This window comes from Montipora foliosa, chromosome 9 (genome assembly GCF_036669935.1).
Source record: "Montipora foliosa isolate CH-2021 chromosome 9, ASM3666993v2, whole genome shotgun sequence".
Lineage (NCBI taxonomy): Eukaryota > Metazoa > Cnidaria > Anthozoa > Scleractinia > Acroporidae > Montipora > Montipora foliosa.
Window position 1 is genome coordinate 35886572 of NC_090877.1, and position 17500 is coordinate 35904071.

The window sequence follows — 17500 nt, forward strand, 5'->3', positions numbered from 1 at the left end:
TCTGAAAAGGAGTTTCTGGCTTGCCTGGATGAATTGAGAGCCGGAACTTGCAGTACAGAGTCTGATATTTTCATACAAGGTTTAAAGAGGGAGCTGTCCAAAGAATTGGAGGAAGAAGCGACTCACATATTTTTTCGGAAGGTACCGACTCGGGTGTTTAACTTTACCAAACTAAGCCAACTCGCAACTGAAGAAAACCGGTTTGCAGCTGTTGACAGTGGAAACACAGATAATATTGATTGCGCTGCAGAAGAGATCTTGGTCCTCAAGCCTGGTTGCAAAGTAATGTTGATCTGGAACAAAAGTGATGAATTAAGAAATGGAAGTCCTGGAATTTATGTTGCAAAGAATGGAAGTTTTATTGAAGTAGAGTTTGCCATGGTAGGAATGGTGAAGCTGAAAAGAGAAACCTGGGAGAATAGGGGGAAACATGGTGAAGTTGTTGGGACCCGTACTCAATTTCCTGTGATTCTAATGTATGCCACCACCTGCCATAAAGTTCAGGGTTTGACATTTAAATCTGTTGTTGTACACTGTTCTAAAGAGTTCACACCAGGCCTTCTATATGTTGCTTTCACCCGAGTCAAAAGTTCTCAGCATCTACGGGTCTTAAACTTTCACCGGCGTCAACTTATACCACCTCTACAGGAATGTATTAATATCTCTGACGCAAATCAAGAGGAGATGAATGTGACTTTAGCTGCTGAAGGCGACTTCAGCTGCTGCAGACACAAAATTCTTCCAGCCCAAAGCCTTGAGGTTAATGAAGACAGAAATGAGGATTCTGAAGCAGCCAGAGATCATGTAATGGATGAGCTGAATGAGAAAACGGAACAAATTGTGACATCCTTTTTTGAAAGGGGAGAACCTGATGAGCTGATGCTGGACTTAGAGACTGTTTATGCTGTTTTGGCAGACGAAAGTTCTCACGATTTTTTACGCACCCCTCCTGACGGCTTTAGTGTGAGGGCTATGTTGGAGTCAATGAAGGTCGCCGAGCCTCTTAGTGAGTATGCTGGCATCAAAAACCGATTGCTTGACGAAGTTTTAAAGAATAATGAAACTTTAGATGTTTTTGGCAAGGTGTTGTGGTGTAGAGCATGCCAAATAATCCTAGAAGAGTCCCTGCTGGCTGATGATTCGCGTGTTCAAATCTCTTCAAAGCAGTGGTCTCTAGACACTAGAGATTTGTATATGATGCTAAGCAGATCTGCAAATTTCTTGTCCGTCTTGAAGTTATTCTTTGGCACCACTGAAATGTCAGATATTCAGGTTGCAGTTGGCAATGAGCTAATGATTTCTGTGTATGGAGAAGTAGTTGAGAAAATTGCCGAGAGGGTGAAGAATGTGGAAATGGCAAATCCTGTGGTAATCAATGTCAAGGAAATACCTGTTGAAGGGAAGGCGAAAATCCGACATGTTGGTGCTTGGGCTGTTTCTAAAGTGTTTCATGCGAAATTGAAATATGTCAAATTGCATATGACATCTCAGGTTCAAACAACCCAGGTTTTAGTAAGGGAGTCTCTGGCAATGAGTGGTCTGCTTGAGGAGTATGTAATCGCAAACTTTGCGCAGCTGCAACAGACATCAAAACACCAAGACACATTGATGGTCACAGAAGAGAGACAGTATAGGTCCAGGGGTTTGATTCACATAGAGGATGCTGCTTATGAATTTTTCCTTGAACTTGAGCAGATGAGAGTTGACAATCTCAATGAAAGCAAGCTGCGTGCTAGACATCAAAACCTGGTTGATGATGCTATGGAGGCTGTTAAAAGTTCAAAAGAACTGAGAATGAAATGGAAGGCTTGCTTCCCTGCTCATGAGGAGATAGGCCAGGTATGTTTGTAATAATAATACTGCAAAATCCAGATTTCAGCTTTAATATTTAAATCATTAGCAATTGGTTAATTTAATTCTCTGGAAACCACCTCAAATCGAAAAAGGGCATCACCTTGTAAGATACTGGGTGAGACATGGAATTCTGAATCTTGATCATTTTCAAACAAATATCCTACCGATTGGGGAACTCCATAAATTGGTGTTTAAGTTTCTGCACATTTCTCCATTTATATATCTAATGAATATTGTCATTTCATGAGCAGTTGACATTATTCAATATAAAGTGATTTATGTTACAAAAATGTTAAGGTAATTTACACTTTCATTTCAAAATATCATTTCTCTTGCAGAAGGCTTTGGATGACCTGTATGATGAAATCACAAACAGATACATGTTGGCTGGTGCTGGGCAGTACTTAAGAGATTTTCGCCTTGCCCACAGGTATTGCTTTTTCATGCACAGTATTATAACTCATAATCTGCAGACTTCAAATGGTTACAACAGGGATAGGGACTGGATATTTCTTCAAATCAGTTATTCTACGGCTTAATAACTATAATTATTTCTGTCATTCTTAATGTAACTTTTGATGGGGTCGGGTTGGTCAACGGTGGAAAGTGTCTCATTTTTTTACCAACCAGTGACTTTGATTTGAATTCATTCAGGATTGGAAAAAACTGAACATATATCTTTTAGGATTTTCTGCCCTGAATTGAGGATTTTCCAGCAATGAGCAATTTGCTTACCTTCCCTGTAATAATACCATTTCCTTTCCTGCAACAATACCATTCCCTTCCTAGGATTTCTGTAAGTTTCACTTGGACCATTAGTTTTATCTGTTGATGCCATGGAGCTTTTTGGGATAGCATTTAAAGGAAAAAATTAGTTCTTTGAGAAATATCAATAAACAAATCAATTCTGTATATCACTTTAATCTTGATTTACCTCTTTACTTATTACTATATACATCTGTTCTTAAATTAACTGAACAGACTGAAGAAGAGTGCCGAGCACAGAAAGAAAGTTCTGGAAAGGAAAACTGCTTTGGAAGTGAAGAAAACATTAGTTCCCTTTTCTGAAATTGCCGCAGATCACAGTCATGGAAAGGTGACAAGCCACCAGCGGTTGCTGTTATACATAGAGAAGTATGGTGAGTCTACATTTGTGAAAATGTATACCAAAGCACAACTGCACAAGCTTTGCCTGGCCTACAGTATCCAATTTCACACCAGAGAATGCAAGGCACATGTTGGCAAACGTCTTATTCCTGTCATGAAACAAAGTACTTCTATGGTTTGTCCATTCTACCTTGACAATTTACGGACCGAGGCAAATGTTGATGAGGTAAACCAGAGAGTTTCCATCAGAATTATCAGGTTAAGGTAATTTTTTCAGTAGTTGTAGTTTCAGTGTAACAACTTCAACAGCTGCTATCAAACTTACTACATACCACAGCAAAACAAGGTCACACTTACAGCAGAGTGGTCTTTCCTACTTTAAGTCTATTTACATTTACACTGGGAAAAAATGATGAGTCTGTGGCCTATGGCCTGGTTGAGTTTGTTACACTGTGAGTTAAGTATCCATGGTGATGTTACATACTGAGGTTTTCTTATTCTCCTCCCTATGTAGAGGTACTGATTTATTTAACTCTTCATTTTCAAACTTAATGCCCCAGCATTGCTTTTTCTGCTAATTGTTGTCTGTCCATATCTAATGGTGTTTTGGCATGTCTCCTGCAGTCGCCATGTAGGATTGTTATTTTGCCCATTACATGCTCTGACTTGACAGAAGTGGTTCTCAACCAAATCCTGATTTATTATGGCTGGCTTTATGATGGCATTGGGAAAAGCTTTAAGTTTGATTGATACTAGAGATTGAAATCCAAGGATCATGGAGTTTAGATCAAAGAAAAGTTTGGACGATATGAATTTTTTGCCATCAGTACCAGCTGATGACTTCCACTTGATCAAAAAATCCAAGAATTGGCTCAGATCTTTCAGTCTGCTGTCTTGTATACTTTGTATGCCAATTTTATCTTGGAAAAGTTGAATAATTTTCGATGAATGGTTTAGGAGAGTGATAGTTGCATCAATGCTGCTAGCATCTTGTCCCTTTGTTGCAAGGTGAACTTTGTATGCCTGAAATAGTCAGAAACACTAGTTCATACATGAATTCTGTTTGGCTTATTGGAGTTTCACAAGTGACCATATGAGCTGCAATTTCAAAATCCAGCTTTTGATAAGTCATGTTGCTAAACAATATATGTAACAAAATGAACAAGAATGTCCATGAATGTCAATGGTTTAAACCGTCCATTACCTCATTTAAGTTGCTAAGTTATTAATTGAAATGCTGCATATTGATATATTTGACAGAGAAATACCTTCATTAGGCTTAGCATATTTTTGTCCAGAACGTCTTCTGCCAGGTGATTTCTCATTTTTGAGGAAGGGTTCAATTCAAAGTGCTCTGCTGTCAGCTTCTCATGGTATGACATTGTAAACTCTCCCTGGTCAAAGTTAAAGGCATTGACCAAATGCTCCCAAAGAATGCTCTTCTCCCCATATTGCAGATGTTTGTTTCCATCAAGGGAGCTCTTCAAGACATTATTCCTGAGCTTTTTAACATTGTGCTGAGGAGATAATGAAAATTGTTTTTGGATCTGCAATCAATAATTCATTTTAATTGGTAAAATTCATTTTTGCTATGGATGTGCAAGTTATATTAGTTTTATTCTTAAAGTTATGTATAATATTATAAAATATGATATTTCCATGCAGTACCCATTCTGAGTCATAGCTAGAGTGTCCTGCGCACTTTTTGTTAATACATGAAATAAACCATAGCATGGTTTAATAATCCATTCATCTTGCTATTTTAGTATACACAACAGGTTACTCATAATAAGACAAGTCATGCATATATGTCACATAGGAATAAAATCTGGGTTTACTCTTATAAAGAAAACAGAGATTACCTTTGGGTCCATAAGGAAGACCATAGGGCACTTGCCATTGAAGATGTTGTGACATGTAAAATGCCTTTGCACAGCCTCGTTGTCATCCAGAAAATGCAGCTTTATGAACTGTCGATTTACCTCAGCTCCATCTAAGATGCAGTAGTACACTCTTGTTTCATATTATGAAATGATAATAAAAGAGGAAATCACTCTGTTAGTTCATTTATGGATATACAAAAAGTGTTTCATTAATTTAAGTATTTAGCTGCATAGGTCATGTACAGAAAAGAAACAGAATATTATAACCTATAAATTAAATACATTTTTTGTCTTCAGAGTTTTCCAATATGCACATCAGTGTCCATAATGTAAATAATAATTATTAGTTTTAATGATACAGAAGGACTGTGGCTTCTCGTTTTAAGACAAAAGTAAATTTTTTACTTGTAATTTGCAATTTGTTAAGTCATTTCCTAATTTAATAGTTACATTGTAAAAGAAAAGTTGGTTACATTTGGGATAGTTCCCATGATATTAGGTTTTAAAAAGTTACAGTTGTTCAATTTGTGAAGAAAAAAAGCAATATAATATCATTGTTTTACTTGAATCCTGTTTCCAGCATTTTCCTGACACCTTCCCAGAATATAAAAAACAAGGAACTCGCAGTGCATCCACTTGAAGGGAACTGGGCTATTGGAAACCTGAAGCCATTGTCTCCTAAAAAAATGAACTGAAGGACATGTGATGCTAGTACAGGACCATTTGTCTCTGTTCCTAAAAAAAAAAACAGGAGAAACATAGCCTTAATTAGAACCAAACCACCCAAAAAGTTGGGCTATTTGTTTCTGGTTCTAGTTCATTTGGAATTGCCTTTTTATAATGCAATATTGACAGTGACCTTTAACAGTGCAGTGCCATGGAGGATTTTGTTATTTATACAAATTTGCAAGGAACTCTGTATTGTTGAACAAGACATTCCTGTTGAAAATTTATCGTGAAATTGTGAGATGCTTTTATGGCTAGGTGTGGTAAAAGTTATTACCTGGCCCAACATAATGATATGACTAGTGTGATGCAAAAATTATATGTAGACCTTGCCCCAGAAGGGATCTTTCCTTAGTGAACCCCCCCCCCCCCTCCCTTCCTGTACTTTTTTGTGGGGCCTTTTTAAACCCACCACCCCAGGAATTTCTAATCCCTTCTGTGGAGGGAGTATGGATGTTTTTTGGAACAACATCATTTAGTTCTAAATTCAATGGAATCTCTTTTTTTTCTGACTATGATAATAAAATGCAAAAAAAGAAAAAAAAAAGAAAGGAAGGAAAAAATAGAATGGTTAATTTTGAATTAAACAGCTTAAATTATCCATAATTTATAGGTCTGCAAGGGCCTTCACCCTGAATGTTCAACGCTTAAAAATAATTTTCTATGGCTTCAATTTTTGGCATTCATAATTTTAGGTATTCATAATTACCTGAAAGGATTTCCATATTATCATGAATTTTCCCCAGGTCCACAAATCCTACAAGCTTGTGTTTCCCTCCTGTTACAACCATTTCTACATCTTCCTGTTATTATAGATTAGTAGAGCACCAATTTTAATAGCAAAGTCTTTATAACCTGATGCCCTTAATATGTATAAACCTTTCACCTCTGGGTGTGTCTCCAACATCTAGACTATTATTTTTATATGTGTTTGCTTGACAAAAAGGAAAGTGCCCTAGCAGTAGTTGTCACTTTTTTACAACAAACATAAAGAGATTAATATTATTACGCCATGAATAAAATATGCATTTCAATACCAGGAAGAAGACTTTTTTGCATTTAGTTAGGGAATACAAATGGTTTTAGCAGTTGGTGGCCATTTTTGCAGATGTTAAACCCCCGGGGGGTTACTACCTTATAAGGGCTTAATGGGGACGTGCGGCCAGCCAGGGTATGTTTTTCGGGATTTTGTCTTGAACAGGGTATCGAATTTATCATTTTTTGTCTTAATCAGGGTATCGATTTATCAATTTTTGTCTTAAACTGGGTTAAATATCTTAAACAGGGTATCAAAAATCGGAATTCTGTCTTAAAATGGGTAGGAAAATCAGCGATATTTGTCTTAAACAGGGTCAGGGTATGAGGGGCTGCGCCGCACCTCCCCAACCAGGGATACATCAAGTACCCCCCCCCCCCCCCAGGGTTAAACCATGTAAACCCCAGCTTTGCAATATTTTAACTTACTTGTATCTTCATTTCATCAAGAACAAAGCCACCCCAATAGTCCTGTTCTTTCTGGTTTGCTTTCTTTGCTTCCTGAAGGCACCATTTTAAAAGATTTGCATCCCACCCTGGCTTCTGCTCCACTTTATTCTTGTGACATCTGTCAGATATTAACACATAAAAGAAATTAGTGAACAAGAAAAAAAAAACACACCAATTACAATTACCCTGTAAATAAGATTCCAATTAAAACATGTACACACCTGATAGTTCGATTACTTGGCAGATATATGACTTGCCGAAGTGAGTCTAGCACATGAGGGTTTTTAACATACAACTCTATACACAGTTTCATAATCCTACCAAAAGAAGTAGAAGATATGCATCAAAGAGAGACCCAAGTGCAAGACTACATAAAACAATAATTATATTACCATGTGTATCTATGTGGTTATTATTATTTGCTGATCAGTAAAATTAGTACTGCTCAGACTCCTCGGAGCAAGGAGCCCAAAAGTGTGACCTGCCATAATTAACTCACCTTCTTTCATGACATTAACCAATCAGAAGTCATGGACAGTTTCCAGCTGACTTCTGATTGGATTAAATCTGCATAAAATAATTTGAATGAATCAAAAGGCGGTAACACTTTTGAGCTCCTTGCTGTAACATAGTGTGCACTCACTTTGGATGCCATCTGTACTGGTGTTTTGATTTGGTTTGCAAGATCTTTTTTTGCTCATCCCAAAATAAAAGCATATCTTCTGGCACCTCGTCTTTATTCACATGTCTCATAATTTCCACCATATCATGGTGATCTTCTTCCTCCAGTTCTAGCATTTGGCTTTGAATTCTTTCTCTTTGTCTTTGTTCTGATAGGCGTCTCTGCTTTTCTCTTTCTAGTTTTTCTAGGATCTGCTCCCTAGTCATATATCGGTGATTTGCAGTTGGGGGTAGTGGCTTATCCGTGGCCAACATCCTCCTACCGATTTTTCTGTCAAGGCGTTTTTTCTCCTCTGAACATTTGCTGCAACGTATCCCCGCAGAATTGGTCAGAATTTCGCACCGAATAGAGAATGCTCTTTCTTCTGAGATGTTGTAGTCTTCTGTAATAATATGGTGTTTGGCTATGCGTTCATCGGCAAACTCAAAATCCGTCTGAAAACCATGGCAAACAAAACTCGAATCCAGAAATTTCATCCACAATAATGCCTTCTTTTTCGTTGTACAATTACCAAAATTACTGTCAAGGGTACACACTACCTCTTTTGGCACTTCTCTTTCATGGTACTTGATCTTTGTTTCTGTGCAATTTTCATCCTCTTTTTTTGTGAAGCAAATCTCACTTACGACCAGCTGGTTATTGTATCGCACTTTTTCAAAGCGGGCGAAGCTGACAGACGTGTTGGTTGATTTTACGACGTTCCACACACCTAAATCCATCTTTTTTGCTTGGAGAACAAGGGTTTTCCATTCGTCTGTTGGACTTGTCGTTTCTCCTGATGACTGCTGACTGACATGCTTCAGCCCTCTGTAGGCCCAAACTTTCTTTTTATTGACACGCATTCGGGTAGGCTTCCTAACAAATACCTCTTCGACGGCTCGTCTAATTAACCTTGGGGTAATTTCACCACCTTCACTGATTGGGCTATTCCCCTTTTCCCGAGAAGCGTGTGCGAATATATCATCGGCGGTTGTGATGAAACTATCCTCAACAGTTTCGTAATTCAAGAGTATCCTACAATCATAATAGATCGGAAAACGGCATGAGATTAGAAACAGAAGACGTTCGGCTTAAAAAACTTCGAACTCAGGTCTCAAAAATGTATACTCACCAGGCTTTAACTGCAGCGTACAAAGATATAGCAACTCGATTCTTCTTCCTTGAAGGTCTCACCACATCGTGGTCATCGAGAGACCTTTTTAAACTCTTAGACAACGACATATTTTAACCAGAATTTTCGTGTAGCAGGCAAAACCCGTCAATTCAATTTGTAGTTAGAAAACTCCCTCCAACTCGGTGATTGTGTCCCCTCTCTACTATGTTCTGGGCAATATTCTCGAGGGTGTAGTGGGACAGTGAGTTTTGTTTTGAGCAATTTGGGACTCCCCTCCCTCGAGGGAGACTTATTATACTCGTCACCAGGCGTCCCGAGTTCAGTGCCATTTTGAATTGGACACTTGGTGAGTACCACGCTTTCTGGCCGCCATTTTAGCAGGTTAACTTACAAGTTTTACGGAGTCTGGTGGCTTCGCGTTGCTACCTGGAGACGCTTCAGTGGATTCATGGTTTAGAGAAATTCCTATTCCACGAACCTGGCGTGTTTATTAAGCGACTGGATTTGATTTTCGCGGAAAAAATCGTGCTTGTTTTGGGTCGATCGGAGTCCATAAGCTGGCTTCCGTCTCCTACCTTGTCACTATATTATGAAGGAAGGTGAACGGGGACCATTTTCCCCGAAACTTCGTGTACGTATTAAAGACAACAACAGCTCACCACATGGTAAGTTTTATCGATTTTTATTACCATTTTCTAGCAAATTTTCAGACCTAAACTTCGCCTCATATGTTCTCTATATTTTAATACCTACGTGACGCACACAGTGAGCCTGGGTTACCTGTGATTTCAACAACTTCGTGTAAATTGTCGATGTCGTTAAGATTTTTTTTACCACTGCACCGCGCTTTAATAGCGTGTATATTTTTAGTCGCAGTAAAATAAAAGAGACATTTTTATCAAGCAAACGTAGTGTTTGGTGTATTCTTTTATGTTAGTGTTCGTTCTGAAGAAGCAACTTTGGCTACTAACGAAATTATTTTTTTTTAAAGCGAACGTCAATCGCCGCTCGACATTGAAGTCGTCTTGTCGATCACAAAAGCTCTTGCTTTTAGTTTGACCGCTTTTGTGGGAATTCATCTCCTGTGGGAATATAACATCAGGTCTTTTGACCTTTTTATTTTAGAAATGCCTTGTTAAACAAATATTTTTTCGCCCAGATGCGGTTGCGGGATCAAAATATAACGAAAACACTACCCTAGTGGAAAAATGTTTGTCGACGAGTGCCACGTGACCAGCGTGAACCAGGGTCTTCTCTCAACGACAATGGAGGCAGAGAAGAGAGACCCTGGGAACGAGGTTGAGTAAGGTCTTCATTATCTGTAGATGTGGGTGAAATTAATCAGCGTTGCTGTTGAGAAGTTCATTGGCAGCTCTGAATAGCGCTCTAGTGTCACTTGATTTTTTCTCGATTAATGTGGAATAATACTATTCTTTAGCTTTACGTAGAAGTTGGTTAACAACATTACACTGTAGCAGATATTTGTTTGTCATCATCAAGTTTAGTTGATCGCCACTTCCTCTCAAATCTTCGTCGTTGTCTCTTAGCATCGGCTATTTCGTCAGTGTACCAGAGTGCACGTAATTTGATTGTAATAGTCCTGGTCTTTAATGGAGCCAGTTGTTCAAGAGCATCTACGGTGACAGTCTCATACGAAGCTGTGAGGGAGTTTAAATCCAAGTTTGTAGTGCTACAGTAACGTTCTGATTGAGATATTATGTCATTAAACTTGTCAAAGTCAAAGTTCTTTAATCAAGGAGAAACGATAGTTTTTCGTGTTGTAAGGACGTTCGCGCTAATTGTTTGTGCGCAACTTTACTGCGCAGGTAACACGTATTTTAATATGTCACGCATTACCTCAAGCATTAGTTAAGATCTTATGCCGAGAAAAACGCCAGGGAAAAATTTCCAGGTCGGCTAAAGAATGGCACATTTATTTCAAATTCATCATGAAACGTTAAAGAGAAAGGTCCGGGAGGCTGGAAGAAGGTCACTAATCGAGTAATGGTTAAAAGTTTTAAAAACTTGAGGAAAGTTAGTTTAAGTCACCGACGTTGCATTAAAAAAAAAAAAAAGGGGTTACGTTACGAACTTTTTAGTTCAAAATAAACGAATGTTTTTGAAGTTCTTTCCCTTTACTTTCATAAAAGTAGAGCCGAATTATCTTCTCCTTCTTATGCACTTGAATAGTGCCGACCTAAGAGGAAACAGCCAGAGATTATATATCACAAAAACCACACTCCAGAAGATGAGAAAGACGGCAATGGAGAGATATGATACAGAACACTAATCAAATAAAGATAACGCCTGCTTGAAACTTCGTTGCTATGCTCGAGTAATTTTTTTTTATTTTTATTTTTGCAAAAACCTTGCCTCCAGTCCTTCCCTGGCAGGTCACGCAAAATCGTGACAAACTAAATTTTCCAAGAGCTTCGCAACATCACATCGATTTTACTCGTTTAGATCATCGGTGACCCCTATTTTTTTAAGGCATGAATCACTTGCTCTTCTTACAATCTAAAAAATGTGATTAAATGAAAAAGAAAACCACAATGTAAGAAGTTATCTTTTCTCAATTATTTTCTTTCCTTGTGTCCTGAGTGGTTACAACAGGTAGCGCTTGCTAAAACGCTCGTTGAGGATTAACTCTACTGTTAAAGACATCCCCAGCGGCATGCAATTACCTAAAAAACCCACTCCTATATTTCTAAGCACAGAAACATCCACTCTAACATATTATTTTGAAGATTTTCAACGAATGAGTAGATGAGGCTACATCTTGTTATGATGACCTATCAATCGAAATTAGGACATTTTTCCTTGCCTTTTTTCTCCGTAACAAAGTCGGGGACCCCCCCCCCCCCTTTTTTTTTTCTTTTCATTTTTGAAAAGAAAAAATGACCTAACTTCAAGCGATAAATGAAACAAATTTCAATGTGGGAAGATTTTCGCGCGAACGTCCTTAAGTGGCTTTTGCAGCTTAAGATGAAATGCATCAACCTTGTGATCAGAGAGAGATAGGCTGCTCAAAAATGCGAAGGTTGTTAAGAAAATCACCAACTATGCTAGATCTTGCGATGATTAAGTCCAGAGTATGTCCCAAACCGCGCATAGATACGTTGACGTGTTGTGTTTAGTAAAGATGTGAACTTGAAAACATTATTGTCATCAGCGACATACATCAACATGAGAATCGAAATCGTCCAAAATAATAAGTTCAACGCTGCACGGAACTACTGCTTCAAGCAGAGTTGAAAATTCATCCATAAATAGGTCAACATTCAAACCATTACTATAGCTGAAACAGGTGGGCGATAAACGGCGATAATCCTTACGGATCTGAGGTTCATGAAGGAAGCATCAAGATATTCAAAGCTTCGAAACGATTCGTTAGGCAGTCTAGTTTTCACATTGAGAGTAAATTTAAATGAAAGTCCAACTTCACCACCGTTTCATTCAAGTCGAGGATTGTGTACAAACCGGTAACCAGACGGATATATTTCACCATATGTAGCGTCATCGCTATGGCGACGAAGCCAAGTCGCCGCAATAGCCAAGATATCAACCGAATTATCAACAACCATGTCTTTAATTTTAAGTGATTTATTACGAAGAGATCTAGCGTTAATCACAGAGCAGGTAAAGTTGTAAGAACTAGCATGCACAGTAGACAGGTCGTTAGAAATCGTCGAGGTACGATGGAGTGGTACAAGGTTGTAATTATTTACGGGTCGATAATTACGAGTAAAAGAGAAATTTCGTCTTGTACGAGTAATCCTAGTAGGTATACTGTTAAAATCTGAAAAAAAAAACAACAACAAAAAAACTCGACGACCACCTCTGCAATGACGAGTCTTGAGAATTTCAAGTTGTTTTAAATGCGTAAAAACATCAGACGAAACGGCGTATTTCGATTTAGACGAAATAGTTGATTCCTGGAGTAATTTATTCTTGGGTTTCACTCACGTGATCAACAGCCATGTTTTTCAACGAAAACAAAAGAAGACGTTAGCATAATAATAGCTTTCAATTCCCGGAGGATTGGATCGGGACACCAACATGGCCGCCATTTCATTGTTTGGGGACACCAACAGGGCGGCCGTGACGTCATGTGAAATCCAAAAATTCTGTTTGATGTAGTTGGTCTTGAATTTAAATTACGCGCTATTGCAAATGATTGAGCGATAGTTTAAAATTGTTGAAATCGAATAGTGATCGGTCCAGGATGAGGATGAATATCCATGCAAACAGTCAGGTTAATCCAAAATATCTTGCCAGGTTCTCACTATTGACGACAGCAGAAGCACAAGCTTCCGACCGCCTTCACAACTATTCAGGCCAACAAATAGCCCTTTTCTCATTTGCATTATAATATAATCTAGCATGTATGTGAGGCAATTTCAGGCTATTTTGTAGTTTTAACCCGAAATTGCCTCGCATTCTCGTTTGATTACATTGTAATGCAAATGAGAAAAACTAACCGTGAAAACGATTATTGGCCTGCTCTCATTTGGGCACAGGTAACCCAGGCTCACTGTGTGCGTCACGTAGGTATTAAAATATAGAGAACATATGAGGCGAAGTTTAGGTCTGAAAATTTGCTAGAAATGGAAATAAAAATCGATAAAACTTACCATGTGGTGAGCTGTTGCTGTCTTTAATACGTACACGAAATTTCGGGAAAAATGGTCCCCGTTCACCTTCCTTCATAGTATAGTGACAAGGTAGGAGACAGAAGCCAGCTTAAGAACTCCGATCGACCCAAAACAAGCACGATTTTTTTCGTGAAAATCGAATCCAGTCGCTAAATAAACACACCAGGTTCGTGGAAAAGGAATTTCTCTAAACCATGAATCCACTGAAGCATCTCCAGGTAGTAACGCGAAGCCACCAGGCTCCGTAGAACGTGTAAGTTGACCTGCTAAAATGGCGGCCCGAAAGCGTTGTCCTCGCGAAGTGTCCAATTCAAAATGGCACTGAACTCGGAACACCTGGTGGCGAGGGGAATATATGTTTCCCTGGAGGGAGGGGAGTCCCAGATTGCTCAGTGAGTTTTGTTTTTAACAATTTGGGACTCCTCTCCCTCCAGAACTTATTATACAAATTTTCAGACCTAAACTTCGACTCATATGTTCTCTATATTTTAATACCTACGTGACGCACACAGTGAGCCTGGGTTACCTGTGATTTGGGTGGCTTCATAGCTCAGTAGGTAAGAACCGCACCAGTATCACAGAGGTCGCGGGTTCGAATCCCGTGAAAGCCTAGTTAATGCGATCATTTCTCCAATTCACCCCTAAATCGCACTTCGTAAACATTTGTCAACCAAAGACAAACTTTTCTCCCTTTCCGCCATTATTCGGAAAACTTTCGGTAACCACGTGGTTATCCTTGCAGGAAAATATGACATCATTTCAGGAATCCGTAGGAATTTGTGGGACACTTGTTGGAATCTACTACCATATATGGTGAACGGAAACATTCAATAATTTTGTTACGGTTTTCGCGGTACGTCCGATGAAGAGATTTATATTTCGGTGTTGACAAGGAGATTCTCGGAAAAAGTCCGTAGTTTTCTTTGCAGGGGTCTATCCCACGAATTCACGGCAAGTTCGAGAACAAGGCCATTAAACTACCGGTAGGTTTATATGACAAATGTCATGCCATACTGCAAGGATCTAAATTGTCTAAAAGTAGCATATTCGCGATTGTACCGAAAGAAATGTTGAATGTCAACCCCGATGAATGAAATGAAGAGATTTATTTTTCGATACTGACTCGGGGAAAGTCGGGAAAAACGACGACTCCTTTGCAGGACTCGAACCTACGCACTTAATAATACCAACTTTATTCATTTAATTCAATTAAAAGGAAGGATACCAGAGGTTATCCCTATCGAGGGTATCCGCCCGCAGCAGGATGTAATAGACCTTATTCACGATAGCCGCCATGTTGGACTTGCCTTTATCATGCAAATTAGCTACACATTTCTGAGGGGGCAAAAAACACAAGTTCGAGAGATTGTCAGGAACATCTTAGCCACACAGATGATTTGTTTCACGTTCATTAAATGCTTATCACCTAATTAGTAAAATAGAATGCCTACGCAAGTTACTTCGATGTTTTTTTAGTGAAAAATGAGCAGATAAAAAAGTAGAAAGTCAAAATGTCCGAGGCAATCAAAATATATAAAATTATTGTAAAAGGTACTTAATTCTAAACTCTAAAATGTACTTTTAGCAATGTTAATTCAATATTTCGACGAGCCGATTTTCCTCAATTTGCCTTAATTGCAATGTTTGCTCCCCAGCATAACACATGGCTAATTTGCAAGACAATTTGAAAACCAACATGGCGGCTATCGTGAATAAGGGCTATTGACTGAGAGTCGATTTTGAAGAGGGAGGAAAACCGGAGAATCCAGAGAAAAACCTTCGGTGTCAGATAGAGATCGACTGAAAATCAGCCCACATACGACCCGAAGCCAGGGTTGAACCCGGGTCACAGAGGTGGAAGGCGCGGTTGATAACAGCCTAAACCACCCTGACTAGTCCCCTGATCATCGTAGCGGATATGATATGGCCGCGCGGAGATATGAGATTTCTCTGTAAGTGTTGATATTTTTCAACACGAGAAGAGGAATTTCGTATCTCCAAGCGGTCATGTAATGTTCTGTTTATCATGTAAACACCGATGAAATAACAAGTCATTTTACTTTATGTTTGTGTAGTCCCAGGCTAACGTACAACAACGACGCGATTTCCACGTGTGAAGATAATCATATCGAGCTTTCGCGCAAAATCTGACCAGAAATTTCATCGGTTTTATATTTGAATACATTTACACTTGTAAGTAAATTACCCACCATGATTTCAATGTACCTTGAAGTCAGATCTTGAGAATTAAAAAAAAAAAAATCCCTTTAGCAATTAACTAACGGAGGAATTCGAGGGCGATGAACTTGAAATTCTCAAGCCTGATCCTGGACACATTCTGGGGCGTTGTTTTGGGGCATTCCCTGGACACACTGTTAGCTAAACAAGAGATAAAATTGCCTTGAGTTGTACTCTTTTTTGCTTTGGCCCTGAAAGACTCCTCAAAGTAAGTGGATTTTTTTTTTCTTCAACTGACATCATTGTTTACATTTACCAAATGCAATATTCTTTCAATAGGTAAACCGGATGCCAGGACGGACAACACGTCCACATTTCTCTGGTCTGCTGTCGGCATTGCTGTAGCAGCAATTCTTCTTCTGCTAGTTACAATCTTAGTTTTCTTCAAACAGAAGCAGTGGAGAAGAGCTAATTATCAGCTCAATAATGAGGTAAGGACAGCTTTTACTTTACTCAGTTGTGGTATAAGGGAATATCATGTTCCTGACGTCAATTAAACCCACGCAGTATTTAGCGGGAAGAGAACGGGGACATCAAGGCCGTGGAATTAAGCTTTTTTATTATATCTCTCAGATAGTGCGCGCGCTGTAATTGGCTAAATTAGCGGGTCGTACTCTACAGTACGGCCCGCTGTACAGCCCGCTAAATTTAAAATTTCGAGAAAACATCATCTAGCGAGTTTTTTATGTCATTTCTGTTGCATAAACTTGTACTGAAAACTGTTTGAATCTTGCAAGCAACTATTTCAAACTTAACAGCCAAGAAGATTTAGTTTTTGGGATTTTGGCACGGCATTCTTTGTGGCAGTTGAACCTTCCGCTTCACTTTGACTAGTTTCCTTGCCCGCGCGCCGGTTAACCTCAGAGATATAATAAATATCTTACTAACCTCGTTTTCTCAGTCCGTACTGTCAGTTACGGATCCTCGTTTTTTCCCGTTGATTTATGGCCCGCGCGCTTCGCGCTTAGAGTACGGACCTCGAACTTGTTTAGTAAGTGGTATGTAACTATATTTCTCATGGGGGACCGGGACAATAAACATTTTGTTAAAATTGGCGGGAATTTTTCGCGGGGCTGTAACGTTGGGTTCGAGCATCGAAAAACGGTCTGCCCTCGTGGTCGTGAAGGGCTTTCAATTGGAATAATTTTCACCTTTTGCTTTAATATATGTCATGAAACATTTTCGGATGATAAAATGTTTGTACTGCTTTTGTTGGGGCGGCCAAAGTTTTAGGACCTTTCATTAAAGTAATCACCGGCTTTCTTTTTGCCTGAAAGCCGATGATACACGGTTCAACATGTTTCCACCTTTGTTGCTCAACAAATGTTGAACAATGTTGCACAAACGTGTTGAACGGAATAGAGCTGGTCTCTATTTTCGTTCAACATCGTTCAACAACATTCAACGTGTTGAATGGCATATTTCAACATTCAACATGACACGACACACTGTTCAACATTTGTTGAACAAGAGCTGCAACATTTGTTGATCAACAAATGCTGAACCGTGTATCATAGGCTTTAGATAGCGTCCCGGCGGCAGCGAACAACGAGTACTCCCAAATATGTTTAATCAGAGGCGACCCAAACTCATAATTCGATCACTCAGTCAACGTAACGATTTGTAGGGTTTATATGGGAAACACCTTGCGTCCTTGTGCCGATTTGAGGCGTTATGGGTTAGTTTTGACTCATATCCTTCATAAAAGAAGACAAGGCTGGAAACCCGGAACCAATGATCACACCGCGACCAAGGA

General features: G+C 39.0%; 2 protein-coding genes across 7 annotated transcripts in view; both read left to right on the forward strand.

The window, feature by feature from the left end:
• The window catches only part of LOC137971980 (fibroblast growth factor receptor 4-like), a 93263-nt gene that overhangs the window by 45520 nt on the left and 30243 nt on the right, over positions 1-17500 (forward strand). For all 6 annotated transcript variants that reach the window (XM_068818752.1, XM_068818748.1, XM_068818747.1 and 3 more), the window contains exon 6: positions 16024-16175. In XM_068818752.1, the coding sequence (XP_068674853.1) occupies positions 16024-16175 (152 nt within the window). The remainder of the gene's footprint in view (positions 1-16023; positions 16176-17500) is intronic.
• Positions 1741-3328, forward strand: LOC137971989 (uncharacterized). Its single transcript, XM_068818773.1, has 3 exons — positions 1741-1839; positions 2193-2284; positions 2836-3328. Exons 1-3 carry the CDS (start codon positions 1762-1764, stop codon positions 3227-3229), a joined length of 564 nt encoding a protein of 187 aa, XP_068674874.1. The 5' UTR covers positions 1741-1761; the 3' UTR covers positions 3230-3328.